Source organism: Zea mays, chromosome 1 (assembly GCF_902167145.1).
Source record: "Zea mays cultivar B73 chromosome 1, Zm-B73-REFERENCE-NAM-5.0, whole genome shotgun sequence".
Taxonomy (NCBI): domain Eukaryota; kingdom Viridiplantae; phylum Streptophyta; class Magnoliopsida; order Poales; family Poaceae; genus Zea; species Zea mays.
The window spans coordinates 242244972-242254684 of record NC_050096.1 but is presented as its reverse complement, the minus strand read 5'-3'; the positions used below and the strand labels follow the sequence as shown (position 1 = coordinate 242254684).

At 40.0% G+C, this 9713-nt stretch overlaps 2 protein-coding genes across 2 annotated transcripts; one reads left to right on the top strand and one right to left on the bottom strand.

The window, feature by feature from the left end:
* The first annotated feature begins 609 nt into the window (after window positions 1–609).
* LOC109942138 (uncharacterized) lies at window positions 610–2002 on the top strand. Its single transcript, XM_020543642.1, has 6 exons — window positions 610–666; window positions 761–873; window positions 959–1139; window positions 1207–1332; window positions 1799–1824; window positions 1921–2002. Exons 1-6 carry the CDS (start codon window positions 616–618, stop codon window positions 2000–2002), a joined length of 579 nt encoding a protein of 192 aa, XP_020399231.1. The 5' UTR covers window positions 610–615.
* A 1385-nt stretch (window positions 2003–3387) lies between these two features.
* On the bottom strand, window positions 3388–4199 carry LOC109943758 (protein FAR1-RELATED SEQUENCE 5-like). The gene is made up of 3 exons (XM_020547257.3): window positions 4022–4199; window positions 3606–3946; window positions 3388–3524 (listed from the first exon to the last, which is right to left on the bottom strand). The coding sequence occupies exons 1-3, from the start codon at window positions 4170–4172 to the stop codon at window positions 3423–3425; spliced, it is 594 nt and encodes a 197-aa protein (XP_020402846.1). The 5' UTR covers window positions 4173–4199; the 3' UTR covers window positions 3388–3422.
* Between the last annotated feature and the right edge of the window lie 5514 nt (window positions 4200–9713).

Sequence of the window (9713 nt, the reverse complement as noted above, 5' to 3'; positions counted from 1 at the left end):
ACATGTGCATACGTTTTTTGTTATAAGTACAGTTAACAGCTTATGTTTTTGTCAAGTATACACAACAACATTTGATTTATAATTCAAGTTTTGACATATATTATTTTCACTATAATTGTGTACAAGGACACACAGTTGATGCCACCCAGCCCACACCCGATATGCCATCCCAAGCTTCGCAGCTTGAGACCCAACTGGGTGCTACTCAGTTTGAAGAAATTCACGAAAGACAACAGCATATCCGTACAGTCCTTGAGACCTTTCCCGACGAATCGGATGTGGTTTCAGATCAACAGGTAATTTGTCCAACGATAATACTATTTTTACTCATTATACGTACATGTATGCATACTTCTTTTTAGCAGTATGCGAACCACACTTTTTTTTGTCAACAGGATTTCTGTTCTGATGTTCGAAACATAAGTTTGAGGAACACAAATATCACACCTCAAACCACACCAGCTTGCACCTGCTTGCCCAAATTTGACGTGACACCGGAAAAAAATGTTTGTTAGCAGTCCATGTCTCATGTTATAATTACATTTTACTATACATACAACACAGTTATACTAATTATATACCTTTGTGTAGAGAGGTGCAATTGCAACAGAGGAAATGGAACACAATGACAGTGGGCCAGTTTTTGACCAGACCCCAACTCCTCATGTCAGTATGATAACATACATATTACATAATGCTTTTTATGATATTAAACTGATTTTTTTAATGTTCAACCACTTACAACCATGTTGCATTTCAGGTTGATACACTCAAAGGTACTACAAACTCTGGATCTGATCCACCACTTACAGAGCAAGAGTGTATCCGTTCTCTGTGGGATTTAATTTGTTCCAAGGACATTGACCAAAGCAGGTACATGTAACCCAAATTACGAATAACGTATTTATAAGTTGGTTCATTTATGAAATAAGAATCTATACCTTTGTTCATCATACAGGGTTGTTATTGATTACGGTGATTACAGTGCAAACTGTATGGATATTTATGAATCTTTCGCGGAGGGTAAATGTCTTGAGGATGTCTTCATGCAGTGTTTCATAGAGTGTGTTCGTGATGATTCTAAAAATCATCGTCGAACTCTGACATCTAACAGATTAATACTTGATGTCAACGTTGGGGTAGGTTCTTCTTCATAGTTATTGTAACTATACACATAATATACTTACACACTCTTTTTTTTTATAGGCTCTGTTAAATTTTGAAGAACAGGAACGTCACAGCAAGAATCCTCAGCCGTTTGATCAAAATGTCCTACAGAATTGCTTGTACAACACATTGCCTGCTTTGGTGAATCTGGATAAATGCAAGTCGGTAAGTCCCATTAACATTGTGTTCACAGTTTCATCAGCTCATTAACTGTACATTTATATTATCATGACTTTACAACAGCAACATGTAACCTATATTTACTTTTCTCATCAACAGATAATGGTACCTATGCTTAGTAGGGGTCATTGGACACTGTATGTGATCAATCTACACCACCGGGTTATACACATTTTAGATTCGAATCCCTATGGTATACAACTTGGTGGCACCGAATGGAAGGACTATCATTATGATCCAATTTATTTAGGTGGCAGGAAATTCCCATGGGCTAGGGTGATAATGAGTAGGCTGAGCAAAGCGTTACAACACGTTTGCCCCAACGCAGAATTTCCTAAGTTTGGTAATTTTCCATTGGATATGCCATCTAACTGCCCAACAATGAGGACAGGGTCAAATGACTGTGGATTTTTTGTGATGAGTTACATGAAATCTTATGATCACAATGCAGGTGTCATATCTTCTTTCAATCAACCAGTAAGTGTCTGTGCTAACTGTTTCTATAATCCGGTTGTCATCAGTTGTTCATGTTAGCTATTTACGTGTCTAATGCAAGCTATGCTTTTATTGCAGGACAATTCGCGAGACCTACGTGCTCATGCCCTTCATCAACTCACATTCCATCGCATCAACAAGGCGTTGCCACTTCCATTAGATATCCAGAGATTTATGTTTGCGCGCAATTAGTGAACTATGTCAGATCTAAGCAATGGTGTGGGCAATGTACCGTACTGTGGTATTTTGGCCATTTTGTTCAGTTAACAATTGTAGGAAGCTTCCTTATATGTGCTGTTTTCAGAACAATTGTCATGCTACTTTGTGTTAGGGGTGTTACCCAGGTTCTTTCTGTGAACTTTAGTTGGCTGGATACTTATGGTTATGTCGCGAATATGTGAACATCAGATGTTTTCACTTCTGTGTGCTTTAAATATGATCTGTTTTAATGTTCTGAAGATGTTATATGTATACCTCATTCCTTAATATTACCATCTGTTTATATGCGAGTATCATCCAGGCCATATACGATGTTTCCTACTTCAAATTATGCAACATTAGTAAGCAATATACGCTCTATTTATCAGATTTCAACAACTTTATATCTTAGATTATTCGTATCAGAAACAACAGACTACTCGCGCGCCTGACTCACTGCTGTCGTTATCAACAGTACTGGTATATAGATTACAAATTATACGATCATCCCACAAGTTATATACGATGTTTTGTAGTTCCAGTTACGCAACATTATTAAGCAATATACGCACCATTTATTAGATTTCAATATCCACCTCTATATAAATCAGTTGCCAAACAAGCAAGGTTTATTGTAAAAACAAATTAATCGTATCTCATACAAGATTCTAATCACTGTCTGACTCACTACTATCGAACTCATTTGCGTGTTTTTTAGATGTTGTTGTCTCATTCCAATCAGGAGCTTTACTGCCACCCTTGTTCCTAGATCCTGGAGGTCGTCCTCTCTTACGTCCAGCAAGGCTTGCCAACCTTTGTCTATTTTCCTCCATTGACAAACATGTCCTACTGTTGTGACCATCAGCAATTCCACACTTCTGACATTTCCTGGTCATTTTCTTTGTACCTTTTGCTCCCAATTTAATAACCCTTTCTTCACTCCCCTTTATTGTTCTTCCTTTGGGTCTTGAGTTATTTGGTCTTGCCAAGCTTATCCCATCGACTGCAAATTCCAGTTTCTGCAATTCAAAAGTAAATACTTCTCAGCATATAATATTATGTAGTCCAACATACAGTATTTATACCATTATTACCTTTCTGGCATTATCATTTTGTTCACTGACACCACTAACATTCATTATTGCGTGATCATGCAAATTAACCTGTAATTGACAACACATTTTGTTAAGCTCAATCATAACCCAATAACTCAAACGTATAAATCATGTATATGTATAACTGCAAATCAGTAAAGTTGTTAAAGACATTACATCTTCTAATGGACGTACTGGTATATGTATTTGATCATTAGCCACACCTTGTTCAAGTATAATAGATACGTCTTGAATTTCCTGAAAATTTGGATGAAAGATCATTATACATCATTTACAAATAAACATTAACAACAGTACGATCCAAACCTTGTTATTCCTTTCGTCAAATTCATCATCCTTTTCGTTGTCTCTATTGGCTTCATCATCGTCCTGAGATTTTATTGTTTCACACCTCATCAATATAATATGATTAATAATATGTTACAACATACATATTAAAACATTACATACCTGTATACCATCTCCTCCACTAGTTCCACAAGTTTCCTCAACGTCTATATCTGTTTCCAAACGCGAAAGTACTTCGAGAAGCTCATCCATTACTGTTAGGGCTCTATCATTTCCTGCTTTGGATAAACTAGCATGATGCACTACTTTCATTGCCTTTTTAAGCAACATCTTCTGTCTATATGACTTAGTTTCTCCATCCTTCCCCTTCAAATTCCTATCATCTCTTGAAAACGGAACATCTTGCCTTGCAGAGGTGGTGTATCTTTGTAAAATATATTCTTTCGGTATCCGGTCAATCTGAAGATGCATAAACGCGCGTAGTACATGTACACAGAATAGCCCTATAAAACAATAATGATCTTAAGATTTTGTTCATATGTTTTCAATGTATATATTTACTTTTTAGTACTCCATACCTGTATGTTCCCAATGTTTGCATTCACAAGTATACTTTCCTGCATCTTCATCAGCTGTGACTTTGAATTGGTGCTGTCCCCAAACAATTTTATTCGATCTAGTTGTATGTTGCACTACCCAATCATTTGCACCCCCTTCTTCGTCGTGCATTATCTTGAATGCGGTTGCATATTTCAAAGATTCCTGGAATCTACACATCACAGCCCTTGTGTATGCTCTTGCAACCCTTACCTCAAACATGTATAGCGTGTTCGTTTCCTTTTGACCCTGTGGCATATATAATGCAAATTAGTTTACACTTATATTAAAGTATCAATATACGACATAACAATTTTATCCTCACCATGCTTCCCACTGCTTCTTTTGACTCTTTCATCTTTCTACTGTGTAGAAGTTTCATCATTTGCTTGGCGAATTGATGAAGCGGAGTATTTGCATCAACATGTGCACTTTTGACAAGCCTGTTCATGCTTTCGCTACGTTGTGTAGACAACATTAGACCACAATAATGATTTTTAAAAAAAGCAGGCACCCAATCCTTACGTATTCCATACAGCTTATCCAGAGTACTGTTATCGTGCAGATCAAAATCTTCAAGTAGCATTGACCATGCAGTCTCAAACTCTAACTCAGTCAAAGGATGATGTATTATAGATTGAAACCGTGTCTTAAAGTCCATTTCCTCAAATCTTGCATACAACTCGTTTAGAAAAGGCATATACCTATTTTGCACATGCCATAGACATAAACGATGTATTGTGTGTGGGAAAACCCTCTCGAGGGCTACTGGCATTGCAGGATCTTGATCTGCAAACATATATGACACAATTGTACGAATCTTATTCCATGTTATATAAAGAAAATAATATCTAATTTAAGCCATAGTTGATGTATATACATTTAATTCATTATTATCAGTCGTACCTGTCAGCATCACTCGTGGCCCTTCGGTTCCCATGCATGTTTTGAAGGCGTTGAATACCCATTCAAATGTATCAACAGTTTCATCCCCCAACAATGCGAAAGCAAATATGGTGCAATGTAGGTGGTGATTTGAACCAACAAACATACCTAGTGGTTTTTCATACAGATTAGTCTTATGTGTTGTGTCAAATGTAACCGCATCACCAAAATCAATGTAATCCCCTTGCTGGCTTGCATGTGACCAAAATATGCTTAAAATCTTGCCTTCTTTATCCAATTGGAAGTCAGAGAAAAATTGTGGATTATCCTTTTTGCAGGATGCAAAAAAGGATAGTAGCTTTGCCACATCATTTGCATTTCTTTCTCGTTGCTTTGCCTTTTTCCTGAAATTATTGTGAAAATTTAGCATTAGGCAGAAACAACAATCAGCATATATCAATTATGTATATCAATCGGAACATATCATAAACTTACAGGTTATACATGTCCTGTGCTGTTACAGGCACACTCTCAGGACCACCGTGCATTTCTGATACATAATCCATAATACAATGTTGCGGAATTCGACTCTCTTGCATTGAACTTATGAACTCCATGTATTCAGGATCATGCGTCTTGTTGCATTGTAATTGATTCTTTTCGGTATCCTTTTTAAAAAATTCATGATTATGATCCAAGTGCAACAGATCAATACGCACTGATATAACTGTCTCTTTTGCATCATCATAAATTTTTTTAAGTTTCATACCGGCCTTGCATTGTGTCCGTTTCGAACTGGTACTACGTACCTTTGGGTTTGATATTCCCCTTACTGATCTTTTGCCTTCCATCGAGCAATTCAACCACTTACAATTTTTCTGTTCCCTATACTTTTTCAATGGAAATCCAACTTCATATGCATACCTACTATAAAATTTATATGCTTCATCCACCCCACTGAATGTCATACCAACTTTAGGTACTAATCTCGGATCAATTGTAACTTCCTGTGCAAAAAATATAAATTGTATCATCTATGGTACCCTACATATTTTTATGTTGTATGTAGATCATAACAATTTTCAGCCAAAAGTTTCACAGTGTATGCACAATATAAATACTGAATGTCACACCATCTCTAGCTGCCTTATACTGTATACAATTCAACGTACAATACTGAAAATTCAAATCAGTTCAATATTACTTACATGTCTCTGCAGAATCACTGGTGTGTCCTGTTCATGATCACCAATAGTACGCATAGTATTAAGGTGCTGTCCTCCTTGAGTTACTGTCATCCTTGATGCCTCAAACATGGTCTGTTCATCAACCCCTGGGGCCCTCAAAGCTGCTGGTGGAGTAATTGCGTCTACAGCAGTAGCTGATTCTGTATGCGTAATTCCATCTGACGCTAACTGGTACCCTCCTTGTTCTTCTTCCTGCACCATTGTTACGATATCCAAGCATTGATTTTGTTTATGAACAGACGTCGGCGTCGCATACTCACGTATGGTCTTGTTTCCCCATGGCGCCGCCATCTTCCAGATCAAAATCGCCCTTCACCCAGCAGCGGACTATCAAATGATGCGTACTCTCCACTTTTCTGGAAGATTATGATTTTTTTCCCTGCACCAAGCGTATATCCAATATCGTGGACGCATATTTCACGGCGCATATCCATTACCCGCTTAATTTTAGGATCGTGGCCGCGCTGATCGTGGGCGCTCTGATCGGGGGGAGTAACAGTCATCTATGCAATGTTATGAATACATTTACGGTGTCGTAACTGTCTGTTTAAATGCGCTTCCCCCTTTTACGGGTTACACGTCACCGATCCACATACGAACACGTGGCCCACGTTGGTTTACGCATATTTATACAACCTATTATACTTGCATAACTGTAGTGCATTAAAACGGGCCGCCTGGATCGATCCATTCGGTTCGACCACGTTCGGCTCGTCTGGCTGGGGCTCCGCGCACCTATATGAAGCCCAGGGCTTCCATTACCAACGCCCTATATATATATATATATATATATATATATATATATATATATATATATATATATATATATATATATATATACACACACGACGGCACTAAAATGCACCTGGGTGCATTCTCTATATTGAATGCACCCAGATGCAATAACACCCCGAGCACGCCCTCGGCCCTTCTGTACGCGCGCCTCCCTGCCCTCCGCCGCTGTCGCGCACCTCCCTGTCCCCGCGCCACCCTCCCCCACCGCCGCCGAGTGCCTCCCTGTCCCCGCGCCGCCGCGCGCCTCCCTGTCCCCGCGCCGCCGCGCGCCTCTCTGTCAGCGTGCCTCTCTGTCCCCCGCATTAGGTGTGATTGGAAGCCCGCATTAGGTGTGATTGCAACTGTTGTATAATTCTACCCAAATATCTGTTAAAAAAATGTAAACAAAATGATTGCAACCGATGATGTGTTGTAATTGCAACTGCTGGTGTAGTGTGGATGCAACTGCTAAGTTGCTCTGATGTGATTGCAAGTATTGAATAACTCTGGGAAATTTTGTTAAAAAATATGATTGCAACTGCTGGTCTGGTGTAATTGCAACTTCTATATAACTATGCCTAAAAATCTGTTAAACAAACAATGATTGCAACTGCTTGTCTGGTGTAATTGCAACTACTGGTCTGGTGTGATTGCAACTTCTATATAACTATGTCCAAAAATTTGTTAAACAAAACAATGATTGCAACTGCTGTCTGGTGTAATTGCAACTGCTGGTCTGGTGTGATTGCAACTTCTATATAACTATGTCCAAAAATCTGTTAAACAAACAATAATTGCAACTGTTGTCTGGTGTAATTACAACTGCTGGTCTGTTGTGATTGCAACTTTTATATAACTATGTCCAAAAATCTGTTAAACAAAACAATGATTGCAACTGCTGTCTGGTGTAATTGCAACGGCTGGTCTGGTGTGATTGCAACTTCTATATAACTATGTCCAAAAATCTGTTAAACAAAACAATGATTGCAACTGCTGTCTGGTGTAATTGCAACTACTGGTCTTGTGTGATTGCAACTTATGTGAAGAGGTTGAGCCGTTCGCGGAGGAGCCGTTCACGGAGAAAGAGGGGCGGAGGCGGGGAAGTGAAAAGGTTCTGTCGGGAGCGTGCGGGAGGGACGAAGACGACCTGGGTGGGGCGGTTGGCTCGGACCTGGCGCGTAGGTTCGACCTGGGTGCATTCTCTATATTGAATGCACCCAGGTGTAATATATAAAAACAGTATATATATCTATATATTATATCTACTAGTTGAGTGCCCGTGCGTTGCAACGGTGACATATAATACCACGATAACTTATATATACAAAATGTGTGTTATATTGTTATGAGAAAACGTTTCATAATCCATTTATGATCCTGGCCATGTATAAATTTTGTTATTTTAATCTAGTTGTTTCACCACTACATTGCAACCATCAGTATCATGCAGACTTCGATATATACCACGATTTTCATGGTCTCATCATTAGAGAGCACGTCCTACGCCTGTCGGAAGAAGTTCCCTCGTACATCATCAGTCATCAGGCACGCACCACCATACGCGCTTGCTCAAACAAAAAAGCAAGTGTGTGTGTTTGCTAAGAGAATTAAAGGCAGGCTAGCACAAAAGCTACCCTGACGGTGGCGAGGATGACGAACTGATCATTGCTGTCGGTCCTCCTCTACGTCACCTCCGACGCCGAGATGACGTCACAGTCCATGATATAGTAGTCGTCGAACGCGCGCGACATAGCGAGTACCGATGACTCTTGGCTGGGCTGCCAGACGAAGTGCACCTCGGGCTCATCAGCAAGGTAGTACACCTGGCCGTTGCACCACCAGATGCGCTACTCCTCTACATACATCATGTTCGAGGACACTCACACAACGTCAGCAACGACCATCGTCCCAGCGCACAAGAATTCATGGCCGGTCAGTAGCGACTTACATGACAGGTTGGGCTTCAGATGGACGATGAGCTGGACGGCGTGATGACACTGTCGTTGGATGCATTGCCAAGAACAACCCGAGAGTCGCCGACGTTGGCAACAACCATGAGGTCTCCTTGCTTGACGATGGACAACGCAGTGCAACCGCTCTTGACCGCGTCCAAGCGGCGGCTGCGTTGGAGCTTGTCATACACAGCGGCTCATGCGGCCACGTAGGACTGCTTCTAGAGGTCGAACGGGCAGTCGTCAAGCTTCTTCTCGTCGTCGATGAGCGATGCCAACGCGAGCACCTCCTACTAGTGGTGTTTGTTCGGGGTTTCTAAGCAAGAAACATGGATTCATCCTTGACGATGGTTTATGAAAATAACTCACAAGTCAGATCTATGGAAAATATTACGGAGAATAAATGTCACACATGCAAAAAAGGAATTTAATTTGAAAATATTATTCAAACAAAAAAATTGCATGCAAGGCTCTTCTTTAAATACTACTCCCTCCATCCAAAAATATAATTCAAGAATCTCGGTGGTACTTATCTACTACTACGCATTGTGCAAGGGTAGCAAGTGGGCTTAGGTAGAGATGTAGTAGATGTTTTTCCTGTCATAGATATAGACATAAACAAACATATGGTGTAGCGGTAGCTATTTCCTGCATTTGTCTGAGAGGTCGCGGGTTTGAATCCCCTTGGGGTTATTTGTGATTTTTAATTTTAGCTAGACGTGGGCTGTACGTGGGAATGAGAATGGGAATGGGCTTTGCGAGGAGGGGGAAATGAGAATGACAGAACATGAGAATATGTTGTGTGCGGGAAGGAG

Bases quoted from the DNA above. Each gene is read 5' to 3' on its own strand.
- LOC109942138 (XM_020543642.1), top strand. From the start codon at position 616: ATGGAACACAATGACAGTGGGCCAGTTTTTGACCAGACCCCAACTCCT. The intron at 667-760 runs GTCAGTATGATA...GTTGCATTTCAG, and splicing joins ACCAGACCCCAACTCCTCAT to GTTGATACACTCAAAGGTAC. The intron at 1,825-1,920 runs GTAAGTGTCTGT...CTTTTATTGCAG, and splicing joins TATCTTCTTTCAATCAACCA to GACAATTCGCGAGACCTACG.
- LOC109943758 (XM_020547257.3), bottom strand. From the start codon at position 4,172: ATGCACGACGAAGAAGGGGGTGCAAATGATTGGGTAGTGCAACATACA. The intron at 3,947-4,021 runs GTATGGAGTACT...ATTGTTTTATAG, and splicing joins CAAACATTGGGAACATACAG to GGCTATTCTGTGTACATGTA. The intron at 3,525-3,605 runs GTATGTAATGTT...ATAAAATCTCAG, and splicing joins GTGGAGGAGATGGTATACAG to GACGATGATGAAGCCAATAG.